This window comes from Pan troglodytes, chromosome 18 (assembly GCF_028858775.2).
Source record: "Pan troglodytes isolate AG18354 chromosome 18, NHGRI_mPanTro3-v2.0_pri, whole genome shotgun sequence".
Lineage (NCBI taxonomy): Eukaryota > Metazoa > Chordata > Mammalia > Primates > Hominidae > Pan > Pan troglodytes.
Genome location: NC_072416.2, coordinates 67,963,792 through 67,984,277, shown reverse-complemented (window position 1 = coordinate 67,984,277; position 20,486 = coordinate 67,963,792). Strand labels below are relative to the sequence as shown.

At 48.8% G+C, this 20,486-nt stretch overlaps 1 protein-coding gene across 6 annotated transcripts in view; it reads right to left on the bottom strand.

Annotated features, from left to right (window-relative positions):
* WWP2 (WW domain containing E3 ubiquitin protein ligase 2) overlaps nucleotides 1–20,486 on the bottom strand; it is a 179,422-nt gene that overhangs the window by 9,413 nt on the left and 149,523 nt on the right. For all 6 annotated transcript variants that reach the window (XM_016928596.4, XM_063796307.1, XM_016928595.4 and 3 more), the window contains 7 exon segments: nucleotides 14,525–14,699; nucleotides 6,812–6,866; nucleotides 2,764–2,845; nucleotides 2,036–2,164; nucleotides 1,067–1,142; nucleotides 717–788; nucleotides 407–495 (listed from right to left, as the gene is read on the bottom strand). In XM_016928596.4, coding sequence (XP_016784085.1) covers nucleotides 407–495; nucleotides 717–788; nucleotides 1,067–1,142; nucleotides 2,036–2,164; nucleotides 2,764–2,845; nucleotides 6,812–6,866; nucleotides 14,525–14,699 — 678 coding nt within the window.

Below are 20,486 nucleotides of genomic sequence, written 5' to 3'. Positions count from 1 at the left end.
TGGAGTGCAATGGCACGATCTCGGCTCACTGCAACCTCCTGCCTCCCAGGTTCGAGTGATTCTCCCGCCTCAGCCTCCCCAGGAGCTGGGATTACAGGCATGCACCACCACGCCCAGTTAATTGTGTATTTTTAGTAGAGACGGGGTTTCTCCATGTTGGTCAGGCTGGTCTCGAACCCCCGACCTCAGGTGATCCACCTGCCTCAGCCTCCCAAAGTGCTGGGATTATAGGCGTGAACCACCGCGCCTGGCGGGTTCACGTATTTTGAATGCCACACTGTGCCCATTCCTGAAGATGCATGAGAGCTTTGGGAGGGAATGTGAGCAGGGGGCAGCTTTCTGGCCATGGATGCTGTAGCCTGCGGAAGCGGGGTACAGGGCAGCCTTCCGGGGCACTCAAGCTCACCTGGCGATGCCCCCATAGTCCAGGCCCTCCTCGCCACGCATGATGATGTAGAGCCGGCGGCGCAGGTCATAGGGTTTCATGTTCATGATCTGGGAAGACAGAGCATTGGGCCAGCCTGCCACTCTCCCTTCCACAGCAGGCAGGGGCGGGAGGGACAGGGGACTCTAAGGCCCAATATCCAGCAGACACAGTCACCAAGACCCATGCCCTGGAAAGTCTGCAGTGTGGGTTTAACAGGCCACGCGATAGGAGATGGGGTGCTGGGAGGAGGGCGTCGGCCTGCCACTGGTTTTGGGCACCATGATCTAACCTGTTGGAAGGAATCTTCGAAAAGCGTCTGCCTGGAAACGCTGATCTTCACGTGGCTAGGTAGGGCATTTGACTGAAAAAAAAAAAAAAGAACTTTAAATCGAGCCTCAAGTGGTCATCTGTTCTCCTGTCTGTATGAACAGGCATTCCCCAGCCTGCTGGGCCAGGAGGCAACAGCATGTCCCCTAGGAATGAAAACTCGCTTCCTAGAGACAGCCAGCTCCGGGTTAGACAAGTGTCTTGCCCCCGCCTAAGACACAAACATTCCGATACCTGCTGCTGTGCCGGGAACTCACACTGAAATAACTCAGTAACCCCAACTGCCACGGGAGCCCCAGTACCAGAACTCACATGGCAGAGGAAACGGAACTGGTGATACTTCCACCGAAAACTGCGGTCATAAGCACCAGGGGAACCTTGCTTCGTCCTGGGAAGAGCAAAGATGTTCAGGGGTTCATGCGATTTCTCAGAAAATGAACAACTTGTCTTTGTCAGCCCTAAGGAAAGCTGGTGCTATGTTAATTTAAAGATTAGTAATGTAAGGCGAGGAAGTGACTGTCATTAAGATCCTTGAAGAATAAAAAAGAAAATCTAGAAATAAAGCCAGACTTCTTGCTTTTAGAGAAATAACTCTAGTGTCATTCGGAATAAACAGGATAGTCCCTTCCTCCCCATCCCATCTTATTTATTTGTTTGTTCATTTTCTAGAGACGGGGTCTTGCTCTGTCACCCAGGCTGCAGTGCAGTGGTGTGATCATGGCTCACTGCAGCCTCGAATTCCTGGTCTTAAGCGATCCTCCCGCCTCAGCTTTCCAAGTAGCTAGGACTACAGGAGTGTGCTACCACACCGAGCTAATTTTAAATGTATTATTATTTTTTAGAAACAGGGACTCACTCTGTCACCTGAGCTGGAGTGCAGTGGTGCCATCATAGCTCACTGCAGCCTCAAACTCCTGAGCTCAAGGGATCCTCCCACCTCAGCCTCCTACGTAGCTGGGACTACAGGCATGCACCACCACATCCAGCCAATTTTTAAATTTTTTTTGTAGAGATGGGGTCTTGCCATTTTTCTCAGCCTGGTTAATCTTTTTTATTCTTGTGGAGACACGGTCTCGCTACGTTGTCCAGGCTGGTCTCAAACTCCTGGGCTCAAGCTATCCTCCCATCCCCTTTAATATGACATCAACATTGGCCACTAGAGGGCAGTAAGGGCAGTAGAACGCACCACAGGGGCCACCCAAAGTGGGCCTCCCAGAGCCAGAACAAGGACAGCCTGGGCCTTGGCTCCTGACACTGCTGCTACCTGCACAAAGTCCTTACCCCGACTCAAACCCCGGGCGAGGATCCTTAAAGGTGGTGGTGCGGGTATTGTGGTCCACAAAGTATCGCACCCCCTCGCTGGTGTATTTCATCTCCCATCCTGGGGGCAGAGCTGGTTCCTGGATCATCCTGGAAACACGGGAAGAAAAGGGTGAAGGGCTGGCCCCACCTTCTGGACCTTGGTGGTTGGAGGCTGGGTCCTCAAAGTGTGGCTTTGTCTCTGCAGAGCCCATGAGGGACCTTGAGGACATGCACCCAAGAAGCATGACCCAAGTCGTGAGGACAGTTCCGCAGCACGGAGAGGTCACTTATTATCTCATGGCCAAAAACCCAGCCCTGCATGGATGGCATTGGACTGAGCAGCCACCAGCAATCCTGAGGCACCCTGTGCCCCAGCACAGCTTCACTTGGGGGTTTTGGGAGACCAGGATGCCCTCAACCTTTTTGCAATCCAATTATCAGCAGCCAGCACAATCAGTATGGAGACCAGCAACACCCGCCAGCCGGGCCGCCTCCATCCACCAGGAAGGTCTATTTAAGAAACCCCTTTTAAGCTCTCATCAGGCCAACAGTGTATCTGTACGGTGAGAGTCTCAAGACACTTGTGTGTGGCTAAAGGTCCCTGACATCAGCCCTCTGGGACGATGCAGTCCAAAGCCACCTGCCCAATGCTGGAGCTGCACAGAGACCCAGCCCAGCCCGGCCCCCCTCTCAGCCCAAGTCCTTACCCCTGGGTCCGGGGATCCTCCCACTGGGTCGTGCGAGTGTTATGGTTCACGTAATACACCCGTCCATTGTCCTGTCTCTTCTCTGCCACATGAGAAGAAAGAAAGAACATCAGATTCAAACACGGAGAGCCGGTGTCCTTTCCCTGAGGTTCCCACCTCCTGGGTGCTGGGTCTGAGTTTATCTCCCTGTTGTCAGCCTGTTAGAGAAGAACCAGCCAAAGCCAAGCTCACTCACACTTGTCACTGGGAAAGGGACAAAGAGGGTCCTTCCTTGTTGTTGGTGGTGGGGGGGGTGACACACTTCCAACTCGAGATGAAGCACTTCTTTGGTTGGTTGGTCGGAGGGAGGGGGTGGTGTGGCCACCCGGAGGGAGCAGCACAGCTCAAACCAGAGGCATAATTGCTCCCAGCTGTGTGCAGCACGGAAGCCGGGCAGTCCCTAACCCGTCAGGCCCCCCACCCAAGTCCCTCACAGCTGATCCCTGGTCCTGGGACCCTCTGCACTGCATGAAGCTAACCTGGGCGCCTCTGTCCTACAGGGCGCGGTCCTTATGGGGTGGCTGCATTTCCCTCGCACCTCTCTGATCAGTGCTCTGCACCTTGCGCCCCTGTACCCTCCAAGATCTCCCTCTTCTCCCACTTACAGGCTAAGTCTTGTTCTAAAACTCTCATACCCTGGCACGCCTCTTTCTTGCTTATAAGCAAATAAATGATATCTGGGGCTGAGGACACTTACACTGCCCAGCCTCTTCTTAGACTTGTATCTTTTTTTTCTTTTTTATATAAAGACAGGGTCTCGCTATGTTGTCCTGGCTGGTCTCGAACTCCTGGCCTCAAGTGATCCTCCTGCCTCAGCCTCCCAAAGTACTGGGATTACAGGCAATAAGCCACTGTGCCTGGCCTGCCTATCCTGTTCTTACGCCTAAGTATGTGCTTTGAGACGGGAATGTTCATGGAGTGGGGCTGGGGAACAAATACACTTTTCCTCTGCTCTGAACAATCTCTGTTCTCTTGCCCTTTACTGATATACTGATAAGGGCTCTGGGGTCCCCAAGGGAGGAGTCTGGGCTCCAGGGGCAGACCCAACCCTAGCTGGTGATTCTGGACCTTGAGAGGGATTGAAAGGGATAACCTCTCAGCTCCAGGTAGACAGGAGAAAAAAAAAAAAAACAACAACAACTAGGGGGTAAAGCTCTTGGCTCAAAAGAGGTAACCTTTCCCAGGAAGTTCCTGAGCCTTCAAATCTGCTTCTCTCCTGAAAACAAATGATGCTAATGGCTCTCCTTTTACAAGACAGGGCAGCATTAAAGAAACAAAAATAATCAGTTCCAGAAGCTACAGGGAACCAGAAAGCTGAAAAAGGAGCAGAACAGGGAAGTGCAACAACCCCCTCCTGACTCCAAGACTCGAGCTGCAGTGCTCCCAACACCAGACCAAGGCCTCAGTCTCCCTCCCACTCTCTGCCTTACCTGGTATCTATGACTCGACTGAAATTTTACAAACAGACATTATTTGTCAATCATACCTCAATAAAGCTGGAAAAACAAATAAATAAAATAAAAATAAAGACAGGCTGGGCACGGTGGATCACGCCTGTAATCTCAGCACTTTGGGAGGCTGAGGCAGGAGGATCGCTCGAGCCCAGGAGTTCGAGACCAGCCTGGGCAACACGGCGAGACTTCATCTCTATTTTATAAATAAAAAATAAATAAAAGAAAGCCAAAGGAAAGAAAGAACAGGAGGTGCCCAGAGCTGTTACAGAGCTACCACCACCTCAGAACACACAGAAGGAAGGCTTCCCAAGAGGTTTCCAGGGGAGGGGCTGCTCCCAGCCCCGAAGCTACTGCTTTGAACTAGATCCTCCACGTCTGCCCTGTTAAGGACCAAAGCCAAGGCTAACCACAGGGCCAGGGGGATCTGTCCAGCGGGCCTGAGGCCTGTGTCGTCATTTCTGGCACTGCTGCTGTGTGGAGGCCTCCCAAGGCCGGCTGGCTGCCTCGCGGCATTCAGTTTCAGTTGGGGGCTGGGAAGGACCCCAGGAACACCTGGCTCGACCTCATTTTAGGACAAATGGACTCAGACATATTCAGCCACAGGCCCAGGGTCAGGGCTGCTGAGGGCAGATATGGATCTGAACCCGAGGTGTCCTGAGTCCCACAGCAGTGTGTGGGGAAGATGCGGGGTCTCTCCTGGGGCAGCAGAGAGGGACACCAGCAGGCTGGGTTAGCAAGCTGCCGATCACTCTCACTTGGTCTGGCTGTTCTTCCTGTTCATTCTCGGTGAGCCCTGGGGAGGCGGCCCCAGCCACAGCCCTGGGGCAGCCAACACAGATCCGCAAGGATCTGAGATTCAGAAGGAGCCCTGGCCTTTAGCCAGAATGTTCTTCCTCTTAATTCTAGACTATGACAGTTTTGTGGGTTTTTTTCTGATCGTTCATTAACAGCATCGACTCTGACCACGGCTCCTCCATTTCTATCTCAAATATTTCCACACTTAGCATTCGAGAGCTGTTTTCAAGTCTCCACCAGCTGTGCTTACCTGGTGACCATCACTCAGCAGAACTGGCATGAAAACCCACTTGACTGGGCTACATCACCTGCCTCTACAGAGCCTGAAACACACTAGAAGTCCCCGGCTTCTATGCCACTGGCTACTAAACAGCAGTACAGATTCTTGTGTAATCTGACGCATTTTCCCCTGCCTACTGACGACGCAGGGTCTTCAGAGTTTTACTCTCTCACATTGGAGTTGCTGCCAATCTCTGAGATACTAATGATCTTTCTTTGGTCCAGGGAGCCATGTGGGGCAGCTATCTGCGTAAGGGATCCCCGAGCTGAACATCAACAAATGTGTGGAAGTTTCACTAAATGATCTCTCCAATCAGAAGGACCAGAAGGCCCTTCTGGCACACTGGACTGCAGTGCTCATTGACTAAGTGGTACCCTGCAGGTATAACAGGGTTGACACAACCTCTTAAATAACTACCCGAGAGCAGAAGTGTCTGCATCGAGAAGATCCAGCTCCAAAGCTGCATGTTTCCAGGCATCAGATGCCCATCCTATCACTGCCAACTTCCCAGGATGCACCTCTCCATCTTTGTTGTCGAGCGCACCCCCTCCCAGTTTCACACCATCTGTCAACACCACCAAACCAACGTTTACCGTCTTCTGCTGGCCTAACCAATAAATGAAACCCAACACATGCTGGTTCCCGCAAAAACTGCTTTCTTCTGCTCCCAGTGACTCTCACAAGATTAAATAAAACTCTGCCCCAGCTCTATCAAATGCGCTAAGTCTCATAATCTCTAATGACCCTTTTTGCATGGCTACTCCTTCCTAGAATAGCCATGAAGCCTATCATCTCTCCTAAGTCATGGATGTCCATCCCTTAACTCACTGTCAGCAAATCACATCAAGGACTTGGGATAGGTAAGAGGCGGCTACCAAGGGCGAGGAGAAATCTACACGGCAATAATAACTAGCAGCGATGCGTTTCCAGAGTCACCACCTGGCAGTCAACTCTCGTATCTGCTTCCCTCTGGTCTCTTTCACAGCTATGTCAGAAATAAAAAGGTGGCTTCTATTAGTCAAAATTAGACCAAAGTCCTCCAACATCTCAGCTGCAAAGAAAGATTTGTTAAGGTGGATCATTCCAACCATACGGTCACAGATCTGAAACAAATCCATTTGGGAGTTAGGCAGTGTCAAAATATCTTAGTGGTAGCATGGACTCTTGAGTAGACACCTTGAAACTCAAGACCAAAAGCCAATAGCCCCCCAGCTGCTCAGGGACATCTTTTCTTAGGGTCACACTCCTTTAGCGATGGTGGGTGGATGCTACAGTGGTTCAGTGGAGCTTGGTTACTTTCCCAGCTGCCCAGCTCCATCACCTGTAATTGCTCTGGTGGGGCATGCCCAGAGAGTGTGCTGGAGAGGGGAGAGATGGAAAACAGAGGGACAGGAACAGGGAAGGAAGACACGCGGGAGGAGAGGACAGAGCACCGTGGCTGACGGAAGGCCGAGGGCCGGGAAGAGAACTCAGTACTTACCCCAGCCAGGAGGGAGGGGGCCCAGGGGATCATGGTCAGTCGAAGCACTCGAAGACTAAACACAAGAAACACAGCAGAACACAGAGGTTACAAAAAGCCACTGGCAAAAAAATTAATCAATCAATAAAAAATAAAAATGCCAATGACTGGCTTCCACATTTGAGCACTTTGCAGGGAATGCAGTGGGACTTTAGGTGGCATCTGCTCCTCTCAAAAGTCTCTGTTTTTTGTTTTGATTTTTACAGAAAAACCAAAAAAGAACCCTGCGCACGGAGGGCCCAAGTGAGTTTTGGAAAAGGTAGAGCGACGGGGAGGAGGAGGTACGCGGGCGAAGGTGTGCCAGGGTGGCGGAGGCAGGGAGCAGCCCTGGCATGGTAGGAAGGCCCGGGAAGCAGGCTCGGCCCAGTGCCTCCGCTCAGCTCCGGCTCAAGGCAGCCAAGGCGACTGAAATCACCACCACCTCCAACTTTCTCCAAGAACCACACGCAGGAGGGGAAAAAATATCGCAGGCCTTTCCAATGAAATCATTCCCACAAGCCCTGCCCACGCCCAGAGCTTCCTGGCTGGGGCCCGGCCCTCCTCCCTCCACCTCGGCGTCCCCCCCAACCTCCCATCTGGGTGTGCAGCGTCCACCCAGACTGAGGGCACATTCATGCCCCAAGCCCTCACCTCCCCCAGGAATGTTTTCCTTCCCCTTTACAAAGCACCTTTATTCCTCCCCTGCCTGAACCTGAAGTTGCTCAGTGTTCTGTGTTTGTCTCGGGGCCGGGGGGGGGGGGCGGGGGGTGTTGGGGCTGGGGGTGGGGCAGCAAGACAGAAGGGGAGACAGGGGAAAGAAGGGGGAACCGGCTCCAGGGCTTCAGGGTCACTGTTTACATTAGAATCCCCCCCGCACCCCCTCCAGCCAAATTCTGCTTCGAGGTCCCTGGGGATGGACTGCAGTGGACCAGGCATTCTCATATCCTGCGGGGAAGGGGGGTGCTGTCAAAAAGTTCTGGTCGTTAAATAAAACAAGTATTGTTCCACTCTTTCTTCCTTTCTTTTTTTTCTTTCTGAAGCATTTTTATTTTACTTACTAAAATTTAATCGTTATAAGAGGGGATCAAGTTCTAAATGCGGACTTCAGGCTGCTGGGCTGGCCCCGTCTAGGGGTGCCGGAGCCACACATGGGCAGGAGGATGAATGGGGCTCAGTGTCGGCTTGAGAAAACATTGGTGGAACTCAACTGCCAGCAAGCCCCCTTCCACAGCCCTCCCTCCACCCCCAGCTGAAAGGACAGAGAAACTTTCTTTCCAAGGTGGCAACACAGGCCCCTCTTCCAAGCAAGTTCCAACAAAGACGTTTAAGTCTTGAAACCATAGGCTCTTGACAGGACGGAGCCCCCTTTCAGGGCAGGGCCTCCTGCCCACACAGAATGCAAGTGCACGGAGGTGGGGGAAGCTCACCTTGATTTAGGGCCCCTTATCATTGATCTCGAGCTGTGCCTAAAATTCTCCATCACAAATCACGTTGAATCATTACTGAAAAAAATCTCCCGAATTCCAAGTCATGGGGGCGTGTGTCTGTGTGTTGGGGGGTTGGGGGAGATAGGGTACAGCATCTCATAAAATCCAAGTTCCTCCAACTCTGTTTTGTAGTTAACACATTAAAAACATTCAGCAACAGAGGCAAAGGAACAAATGCGAAAACACACGTATTCTACATCATGGAGCCAGAGGCACTGGGTAAGTGCTGAGCTACAGCAGTGACCTTGCAAAAGGGAAGGACTATAGAAAAAGTTATTTTAAGACATTAAAAGACGCATTTGGTGTAAAAGTGTTTGCTGCTTCAGGTCTTGTTTTGGAGTCAGTAGATCATCTGTAAAGCGTTCAGGGTTCTCCTGGGAAATCAGCTACCAGCTGGTACCAACCCAGCTTCCACAGGGGCATGGTCATCTTTTGCTTAATTCTACAAATCAACAGACCAAAAAGGTCTTTACTGACGGTCTCCCTGACTAGCACTGAACTAGGATCAGAAAATACTGATCAGCCCTTTTCTGAATCCTTGCCTTTTAAAAAAAATCTCAGCCTTCATGCAATGTTGGCTCTCTTTCGTTAAAGGGTTTTTAAAAAAATTTCCTTGGTATCCTCTGTTTGTTATTCTATCAGAACGCCCCCCCCACCCCCCCAACACACACACCTATAAGAAGCGAGGAGAAGAGGAGGCAGATAGGAAAGGGAGAGACACCAGAACTGATAAACACAAACAACATTTATTAGGTTGGTGCAAAAGTAATTGTGGAGTCATGGCGGCCGGGTGCCGTGGCTCAGGCTGGTGATCCCAGCACTTTGGGAGTCTGAGGCGGATGGATCACTTGAGGTCAGGAGTTTGAGACCAGCCTGGCCAACATGGGGAAACCCTGTCTCTACTGAAAATACAAAAATTAGCCAGTCATAGTGGCAGGCACCTATAATCCCAGCTACTCAGTAGGCTGAGGCAGGATAATCGCTTAAACCCAAGAGGCAGAGGTTGCAGTGAGCCGAGATTGCGCCACTGCACTCTAACCTGGGCAACAGAGCGAGACTCCGTCTCAAAAAAAAAAAGAGTCGTGGCAAAAACCACAATTACTTTTGCACCAACCTAATAAAATCAGAATCAATGGGAGCTGATCCTCACAACAATTTTACTTTTCATTGTTAAATAGAAGCACTTGACGATTTTGGATACTTCTTCCCTAAGGTACGCAGTACAACTTGAAAAATAAAGCCAGAAGGAAAGGAACAAGAAGAAATGAAAAATAAAAACTATGCATCATGGCCAGAAAACCAAAAGCCAAAAACCCCACACCTCCAATGAGCCAACCAGCTGCCCCTCCTCTTCTACCACATTCCCCTAAAATGAGAGATGTCAAGGTGTTACGTGGAGCAGAAAAGGATGGAGATGGGGGAAAGCGGGACTCTGCAGCCAGAAGGGAGATCCTAGATGTTCTCTATCACTAGGAACAGAAAAGAACACTGTGGAATCCTCTTCCCGGGTAATGGTCCCTGGGTTGGGAGATCTGGGGTGCAGGCCATAAGCCAGAGAGCTCATGAGAGTTCAAGTCCCTTGGGAACTAAGCACAAAGTTCCAGTAATATTTTAAGATACAAACTCAGAAATAAAGAATGTCTAGCAAATACAGCTGAGGGTAAGAAAGGTCTGGGAAGGGCATAAAGGTTGCAGCGTGGAACGCAGGCATTTTTTTTTTTTTTTTTTTAAGGATGCACCAGGCGGATGCAGAACAAAATCCAGGTGCTTGAGAATTCAATGCAAGGGGCTCATTGCAGAGTAAGAAACAAGTTGTCTGTTTCTCGATAATGCAATTTGGAGTCCACACCCTAAGAGCCACAAAATAATCTGTTTCTTTTACCTTTTTTTTTTTTTTTTTTTGAGATGGAGTCTCACTCTGTCGCTCTGGCTGGAGTGCAGTGGCATGATCTCAGCTCACCACAACCGACCTCTGCCTCCCGAGTTCAAGCGATTCTCCTGCCTCAGCCTCCCAAGTAGCTGGGACTAAAGGTGCCCACCACCACGCCCAGCTAATTTTTGTATTTTTAGTAGAGACGGGGTTTCACCATGTTGGCCAGGATGGTCTTGAATTCCCGACCTCAAGTGATCCGCCTGCCTCAGCCTCCCAAAGTGCTGGGATTACAGGCTGAGCCACCGCGCCCGGTCAAAATAATCCGTTTCAATACTGCAGAGAGAGATGCCCCAGAAATTGCTGGCCGTGTGATAGTCCCGTCACAACAGCACAATGTGCAAGGCTGTGCCAGGCATCTTCAGTGGGTCCCAGCAGGAACACGACACAAGACGGCAAAAAGAAACTGCAATGGTGAAGCAAGCAAACGAAAAGATACACGATGATCACGGGCAACATTAGCACACTAGGAGTTGGGAAGGGGAAACATGGCAGAAAAACTAAGAACCAGAATTTAGAGGAACTGGAGAAGGTGTGTGCTGAGGCAGACAGCAGGAAGGAATTACAGGAGACTGCAATCTGGGATTCCCTTGATTTCCATTTTGAACTGTATTTCATGTTCTCTGCAGTGCAGCAAAGAAGAACAAGGTCTCAGTTGAAGCCCAGCAAGAGGAGGAGGGGAGGCCGCTAGCTAGTCTAGTATTGGGTCTTAAGTCTTCCGAGTCAAACTCTGGGCCCAAGCCAAACCCCAAAATAACTATATGAAAGCAACCCTTCTTACTTGTAACCAGGACATGGCACCATAGCAAACAAGAGGAGAAAACCAGTGCCAGAGGGGGAGGAAAATCAACAGAGAGACATTGAAAGCAGACCAAAGAAAGATTCCTGCCACATTTTTCAATATGAGTCTTGTTTCATGGAGAAAAGGTAACTATCACCTCCATGCAGAACCCTCCCACATCCCCAGCGAGGCTGAGAAAACCATTTTAGAGTACTCAGAAAGAAGAATTTTTTAGTGTTTTTTAAGTTTTACTTCTAGGGAACCCTCCAAGTCAAATTCTACCTCTATAAACCCAGAATAATGTTGCTAAGAGAGGCAGGCAAAAGGACGGAAGACTCCAAAAAGACCAGGCAGATGTGAGCTCCAGAATCTGGGAATCTTCCCTTTCACACACCAACATCTTGGTCAACCCACAGAACCTAACTAGTGGGGCTTTTAAGGGAAAAAAAAAATTGCTTTAATGCATTTTATTTTATTTATTTATTTATTGAGACAGGATCTTACTGTCATCCAGACTGGAGTGCAGTGGCACTATTATAGGTCACTGCAGCCTCAAACTCCTGGGCTCAAGTGATCCTCCCACCCGCCAGTCTTCCAAGTTGCTGGAATTACAGGTGTGCACCACAACATTCGGTTCCTTTTTTTTTTTTTTAATGAGAAATTTTGGATAATCAGGTAGACAAAAACCATGTGAAACTCCTAAAATACGTCCTTGTCTCTAAGTCAAAGGACAGATAGGTCAAAGAAGAAAGATGCCCCAGACCTTCCCAGTTTTGCAGCCACAACCACCCAAGAAAATGGCAGGCAAAATCTTTTGGGCCCAGCTCAAAAGGAGCAATCTCTGAAATGTGGTGAAAGACCAGATTCCATCCAATTCTGAAACATGCCAGAATTGGATGTCAGGCATGTGTGGCAGGCATGGGTGGGAAGCCTAGCCCAAGAAAGTGTGCAGAGCTGCACTGGGCTAGACAGCGGGGCCCTGGCTGGAGAGGGGCATGATCGTCAACCCTGGAGCAACTTACTAAGACAGACACCACACTTTCTGCTCACCTCTGCTAAGGAAACTGAGGTCCTCCATGGTTTCCTCCCTGTACAATGAGCAATCCATCCCCACAGACAGAACTAACCAAGGAAGATGCTACAGTGACTTATGGCTGATGATTAAAAGTTGGGGGTCCATCAGCTGGGTGTGGTGACTCACACCTGTAATCCCAGCACTTTGGGAGGCCAAGGCAGGTGGATTGCTTGAGCCCAGGAGTTCAAGACCAGCCTGGGCAACATGGCAAAACCCCATCTCTACTAAAAATACAAAAAATTAGCCAGGTGTGACTGTGCATGCCTGTAGTCCCAGCTACTTGAGGGGGCTGAGGTGGGAGGATCACTTCAGCCCAGGAGGTCAAGGCTGCAATAAGCCATGATCATGCCACTGCACTCCACCCTGGGTGACACAGAATGAGACCTTGTCTCAAAAAAAAAAAAAAAAAAGTCAGGGACCCAGCTCAAAACATTTCCAGCCTGCAATGCACCATCATATCCTGTGTTCGTTCTGCTGTAGATCCAAACCTTCGCATCTAAAGCGCTCTGAGAAAATATAATCAGCCAACTTGGGAGTCCCATGTCTCCCTACCAAAGAGGCTTTGCAGCTGGGCTTCCCCACCTCCAGCTCATTGTGGACCCTCTAATGGGATGGAGACTCCAGCAGGTGGAACTGGGAGGGTTCCCACAGGGACACGGTATAGGAGACTGTTTAGGCAGTTAGTTTGAAACCAGAGCACCCACAATTCTGGACTAGAAAATTTAAATGTGGGCCAGGCATGGTGGTTCACACCTGTAATCCCAGCACTTTGGGAGGCCAAGGTGGGCAGATTACCTGAGGTCAGGAGTTCGAGACCAGCCTGACCAACATGGTGAAACCCAGTCTCTACTAAAAATACAAAAAATTAGCCAGGCATGGTGGCGTGTGCCTGTAATCCCAGCTACTTGGGAGGGTGAGGCAGGAGAATTGCTTGAACCCGGGCGGTGGAGGTTACAGTGAGCTGAGATCATGCCATTGCACTCCAGCTTGGGCAACAAGAGCGAAACTCCATCTCAAAAAAAAGAAAAAAGAAAAGAAAAGAAAATTTAAATGTGGTCAGGGATGGAGCTGAGATCATGCCATTGCACTCCAGCTTGGGCAACAAGAGCAAAACTCCATCTTAAAAAAAAGAGATAAGAAAAGAAAAGAAAATTTAAATGTGGTCGGGGATGGTGGCTCATGCTTGTAATCCCAGCACTTTGGGAGGCCGAGGAGGGCAGGTCACTTGAGGTCAGGAGTTCAAGATCAGCCTGGCCAACATGGCAAAACCCCATCTCTACTAAAAATACAAAAATTAGCCGGGTGTGGTGGTGGGCACCTGTAATCCCAGCTACTTGGGAGGCTGGGGCAGGAGAATTGCTTGAACCTAGGAGACAGAGGTTGCAGTGAGCCGAGATTGTGCCACTGCACTCCAGCATGGGCAACAGAGCAAGACTCCATCTCAAAAAAAAAAAAAAAGAAAGAAAAGAAAAAAGAAAATTTAAATGTTACTCTTTAGGTAAAGACCACAAAAGGTTTTGAGCCAGTAAATGGATGCAATGACAGTAACATTTGAAGACTGCTCTGAGGGGAATAGGCCAGATGGATTGGAAGAGAGAGAAGGCCAATGGAGAGAACAATTTAGAGGCTGCTCTAGCAATTCAGATGGGAAGGGGCAGAAGATGATCAAGCATCAGAAAGAAAGAGGCTCAGCTAGACCAAAGATAACAAACTTTTTCTGCAAAGGGTCAGACAGTAGACTTAGGCTACTTTAGGATTTCTGAGCTGTACAGTCTTTATTGTGATACTTAACTCTACCATTGTACCACGAAAGCAGCCACCATTAATATGTAAACTGCTGAGTGTTCTTATGTTTCAATGAAACTTTATTAACAAAATGAAGCGGCAGGCCAGCTTGGCCCATGGACTATTATTTGCCAATCCCTGATCTAGATGAGCCCAAGGATCCTTCATCCCTGAGAATGTGTCAGATAATAAAGATCTAACAAAAAACAGTAGCAGGTTTTTGTTTTTGTTTTTGTTTTTTTTTAGAGACAGGGTCTCACTATGTTGCCTGGTGATTGCTTTGATCTGGAAAGGTGAGGGATGGGAGAAGTCAAAGCAAGTCAGGGTGCAAGTCAGGGAAAATGGACTTGAATGAAGGGGGCAGAAATGAAAGCCGATCTTGGAAGAAAGACGGGGAATTCAGTTTTAGACACGTTGATTCCTTAAACACAGAGGCTAGACATGGAGCTGCTGAGTGAGGAACGCTGGAATTTGAGGAATTTCACTGTGATGAGTAAAATCTCCAGGGGCAGAGCACTGATGTTGCCAGACGCTGTTTTCCCTGCTCACTAAGCAGGTCAACAGAGAACACGTGAGGCTGCACATTCGCAAGCGCAGGGAGGCGGCCCCACCTTGGGCCAAGCGCCTGCCCTCTCACCTGGTAGAGGAATCTTTGGCTGAAGTGCTGCATGGCCCCCTGGAGCTGATTCCGCTGCGACTGCCACTGCTCATAGTTGCGCACGTACTCCGCGGTCGGACGCTGCCAGGTGGTGGTCCGAGTATTGTGATCCACATAGTAAAACCTGCCTCGGGGATCTGTGCGTTTTTCCCAGCTGGAAATAGGAACCTCAGAATGAATATAATGACCACCCCACTCCCATCCCCCAATTCTAGAAAAGTCTCAGGATGCCTAGCACAGCCGGGCAGGCCCTGTCACAGAGGTTGCTGGGGCTTAGCTGATTATAGCAGACATCTGTGGTTGCCTCTGCAGCACCCAATCCCTCCTTGCCATTAGCTCTCAATTTCTAATTTGGGGATCCATGTGGTTCTGGGGAAGCTGACTCTGTTCCCAACCTCAGAGTTGCATGGTTGCCTGGACCAGAAGTGCACATGTGATGTATGTTGAGCCAGCCACAGCCAATCTCAGGACATCTGCTAGCAAATCTAGGAAAAATAATAGTTGCTCATCCTTTCTGAATATGACTGAGGAAGCATGTGGTCCTGGGGGCCACTGGCTATTATTTTGGACCCGAAGACAATAGGAAGTTGACCCAGTGGATGGCAGAGCAGAAAAATGGGAGAAAAGCCAATTCCTTGGTGATATTGTTGAGTAGCCCAAGCTTCGCTTGGAATCAGGATATCTAGAATTTTCAGTTACATGAGCCAATACATTCCCTTCCTTATTTAAGCCAATGTTGATAACAACTTTTGTTACTTGCAACTGAAACTCACCTGATATAAGGTGCCAGTGTAAACATGTTGCATGGTCTTTGGTTTTGTTTTGTTTTGAGACAGAGTCTCACTGTTTATATTTTTAGTAGAGATGGAGTTTCGCCATGTTGCCCAGACTGGTCTCGAACTCCTGGACTCAAACGATCCTCCCACCTCGGCCTCCCAAAGTGCTGAGATTACAGGCGTGAGCCACTGCACCCGGCCTCAATGATTTTTTTTTAAACTCAAGGCCTCCCTAAAAATGGTTTCCCTTCAAGTGGTTCCTAGGACCCACAGTCAGTTCCCAGATTTTGTCTGGATTCTGCCTGCTAGAGTGCCTCACCTTCATGACCGGCTGTCACCCTTCATTCAATTGAATGCCACAGCTCTCTCCCCACACCCAGGCCTTTCCTCAGTCTCCTCTTGTCAATTCTCCTCCCAGGGATGAAACCAGGCCAACATCATTCCTGCTGCTATCAATCATTCAGCCTGACTGCTGCTTTTTCACTGTCTCCCTGCCTCTGACTTTCCATTTTCCATTCCTATGTCCAGATCTGTATCACCTCACCCTTGGACTACTGCTCCTACCCCAGAATTAACCTCCCCACTCCATCCAGCCTACAAATAGCCATCAGAGTAACCCACTAGACTGAGCCCTTCGGTCACACTCCTGCTCAAAAACTTCAATTGACCAGCCTAAGCAACAGAGGGAGACCCCCATCTCTACAAAAATATTTTTTAAAAATTAGCTGGGGGTGGTGGAGTGTGCGCCCTTGGTCCCAGCTACTTGGGCGGCTGAGGTGGGAGGACTGCTTGTGCCTGGGAGGTCAAGGCTACAGTGAACTATGATTATGCTGCTACACTCCAGCCTGGGCGACAGAGTGAGATCCTGTCTCAAACAACAACAACAACAACAACAACACTTCAATTGACTCCCCATTGCCCTTGAGTCAAAATCCTTTAGTAAGTACACAAGGCTCACAAAAATCTGGAACCTTCCTAGCTTTCTCATAATTTGTCTAAACTAGTAATTTTTATTTATTTTTATTTGTTACCAAAGATTTTTTTTTTTTTTTTGACAGGGTCTCACTCTGTTAGTCCAGGCTAGAGTAGAGTAGCAGGATCATGGCTCACTGCAGCCTCACCTCCCAGGCTCAAGTGATCCTCCCACCTTAGCCTCCTGAATAGCTAGGACCACAGGAATGCACCATCACATTCAACTAATTTTTTAAAAAAATTTTTGTAGACATGGAAGCCTCCCCGTGTGGCTCAGGCTAGTCTCAAACTCCTGGGGTCAAGCAATCCTCTCGCCTCAGCCTCCCAAAGTGCTAGGATTACAGGTGTGAGCCCCTGCACCCGGCCCGAAGTCATATGTATATAGTTTTGAAACATAAACAGGACTGCAGGGAATATAATGAAAAACGATGGTCTCTTGCCCCATTGCTGACTCCTGTTCCCCGAAGGCAACCACTTTCAACTCTCAATTGCTTCTACTAGTATATGTGTACATCTGTGTCTCTAAATAACATGTCTATTTCATTGCTTTTTGTCTTTTCTTTAATACAGAGACAGGATCTCACTATGTTGCCCAAACTGGATTTGAACTGCTGGGCTCAAACTATCCTCCAGCCTCAGCCTCCTGAGTAGCTGAGTAGTCTCAGGTGTGCACCACCAAGCCTGGCTCATTATTTCTTGATTTTTGCCATATTTGCTATCGCTTATGGACTTTCCACTACCAAAGATGAGGGATGAGGATGTAGGTATTGTATTCCATCCCTCAACTATCTCCTCCCCTCGTCCTCTCAATATGGAAACTCACCATTAAATCAATATTCAGGGTTTGGATGACAATGTAGAATACTACAAGTACATTTCCTTACTTGTAACAACTTTTTTCTTTTTTCTGGAGGTGAGAACTTCCTTGTCGTCTTCTGTGTGGTTTTCAAGAACCTATCACTGATGCATCCCCAGATTCTCAGACGGAACAGGTGGCCTGGCAGTGGCCTTCCTCTCTCGGCCACATCTCTCCCTCATCTGACGTGGACAGTTGTGTGTCCACCTCACACCTGCTCTGTGTCCTTGACCTGACTTGCCTTCCCTTCTCCTCCTCCTGGGAGATTCCACGGCCTCGGGGTTAAGTTCCCTGTGTCTTGCATCCCATTCATTCTTCTTTCTTGGCTTCCTGGTGGGATTTGGTGCGATAAATCATGGAGTAGCTTCCAAGACAGGATGTATCAAGGTTAATTTTTTGAAGCCCAGAATGTCTGAAGATGCCTTTACTTCTACTCTCACATTCAAATGTTAAAATAACTCAAAGTTGATTTCTAGACAGGAAATCATTTTCTTTTTTGTTTCTTTGAGACAGGGTCTTGCTCTGTTGCCCAGGCTGGAGTGCAGTGGCATGATCATGGCTCACTGCAGCCTCGACCTCCCAGCTCAAGTGATCCTCCCACCTCAGCCTCCCAAGTAGCTAGGACTACAGGCACGCACCACCATGCGGGGCCAATTTTTTGTTTTTCGAAGAGATAGTGTCTCACTGTGTTGCCCAGGCTGGTCTTGAACTCCTGGACTCAAACGATCCTCCTGCCTTGGCCCCCCAAAGTGCTGGGATTAGACGTTTGAGCCACTGTGCCCGGCAGGAAATCATTTTCCATCGGAATTGCGAAGGTCCTGCTCTACAGCTGCTGAGAAGAAGGATGGCACTCTTGGCTCCTGATCCTTTCTAGGTGCTCTGTTTTTTCCCTCTGGAAGTTTCTGAGGCTGTCTCTTGGCACTCAGAAATTCAATCAGATGAGCCTTGGGGTGAGTCTTTTTTTATCCTCTGGGCTAGGCATGTGGTGAGCTGTTTGAATCTGGATACTTGAGTTCTGGCAATTTTCTTTTCTAATGATTTCCTATTGCCTGTTTCTCTGTTCTTTCCTGCTATTCCGCAAGTTCTTGCTAAAGAACTATTCTTCAGATATTGAATGTCTTGGTCACATCTTCTCATCTTCTTATCTCCAAATTTATCACTTTCTTTTTCTTTTTCTTTTTTTTTTTTTTTTTGAGACAGAGTCTCGCTCTGTCGCCCAGGCTGGAGTGCAATGGTGTGATCTCAGTTCACTGCAACCTCCGCCTCCCAGGTTCAAGCGATTCTCCTTCCTCAGCCTCGCGAGTAGCTGGGATTATAGGCATGCACCACCACGCCTGGCTAATTTTTTATATTTTTAGTAGAGACGGGGGTTTCACCATGTTGGCCAGGCTGGTCTCGAACTTCTGATCTCAGGTGATCCACCTGCCTCGCCCTCCCAAAGTGCTGGGATTACATGCGTGAGCCACCATGCCCAGCCCAAATTTACCTTTCAACCATTCTACTGAATTTTTCATTTCTGTTGTCATATATATTAATTTCTAAAAGCTCCTGTTTTCTGCCTGGTCCATTTCATGGCCTCCTGTTCTTGTTGCACAGATGCCATTATTTTCTCCCAAATCTTTGAGGATATCAATTATAATCTGGTTTTCCTTTCCAAAGCTGTTTTTCAGCTTCCTATATTGTTTTCACCAAGTCTCTTTTTTCTGTCTGCTCATCTTTGGCTGTTTGTTCACATTTATTTTTATTTATTATTATAATTTTTTGAGACAGGGTCTTGCTCTGTCACCCAGGCTGGAGCGCAGTGGCACAATCACGGCTCACTGCAGCCTCAACCTTCCAGGCCCAACTGATTCTCCCACCTCAGCCTCCCAAGTAGCTGGGAACAGAGGCATGCACCACCACACTCAGCTAATTTAAAAAAAACTTTTTTTTGGCCGGGCGTGGTGGCTCACGCCTGTAATCCCACCACTTTGGGAGGCCGAGGCGGGTGGCTCACCTGATGTCAGGAGTTCGAGACCAGCCTGGCCAACATGGTGAAACCCCATCTCTACTTAAAAAAAAAAAAATTACAAAAATTAGCTGGGCGTGGTGGCATGTGCCTGTAACCCCAACTACTTAGGAGGCTGAGGCAGGAGAATCGCTTGAACCTGGGAGGTGGAGGTTGCAGTGAGCCGAGATTGCGCCACTGCACTCCAGCCTGGGCAACGAGAGCAAAAATTCTGTCTCAAAAAAAAAAAATATATATATATATATATATATATTTTTTTTTTTTTTTTTTTTTTTTTTTTTTTGTAGAGACTGGTTCTCCATATGTTGCCCAGGCTAGTCTCGAACTCCTGGACTCGAGTGATCCTCCCGCCTTGGCCTCTGGAAGTTCTACTTCCAGATCCTCCTGCCTTGGCCTCTGGAAGTTCTACTGTTACAGGTGTGAGCCACCGTGCCCAGCTGTGTTCATTCGCATTTAACAGTGAGCCACTAAAACACTGACTGAGTTCTGTATCCTCAGATGAGGGCTGCAGACTGTAGAGTGACCAGGAAGAGTCTCAGCTATTTCACTAGAAGGTTCCCAAATATCACAATCTATGTTTCTTTTTCTTAGACTATCACTTTCCCCAGCAAAAACAAACAAACAAACAAACAAAACTACCCTCCAATTTTCAGCCTGGGGAATGGAGATAGCATCCGCATTTAATCTCTTGTTTCTGAGTTCATCCTGGCCTTCAGCTATAGTTTGTGTCCCCAGACCTGGTCCTCCCACTCTCTCTGCAGCTTCTCAATGTCAGAGGCAGTCATGAGGCTGTGTGTGTGTGTGTGTGTGTGTGTGTGTGTGTGTGTGTGTGTGAATCTAACTCCCTGCACAAACTTCCAACTCATCTTCCAACTGATCTAAAACCAATGAGGTTTTGTTTTGTTTTTTTTTGAGATGGAGTCTCGCTCTGTCGTCCAGGCTAGAGTGGTGCAGTGGTGCAATCTCAGCTCACTGTAACCTCCGCCGCTGGGGTTCAAACAATTCTCCTGCCTCAGCCTCCCAAGCAGCTGGGACTACAGGTGTGTGCCACCATGCCTGGATAATTTTTTGTATTTTTAGTACAGATGGGGTTTCACCGTGTTAGCCAGGATGGTCTCAATCTCCTGACTTCATGATCCACCTGCCTTGGCCTCCCAAAGTGCTGGGATTACAGGCGTGAGCAACCGAGCCCAGCCAAGGTTTTAATCTCATTCCACACCCATCCTTGGTGCCTCTAATCGCTGAGGCTTTCCAGAGCCCCATGGTGCACATCAGCCGGCTTCCTGGTGGATTCCTCATCCTGCAGGTGTGGGTTTCGTTCTCTCGGCT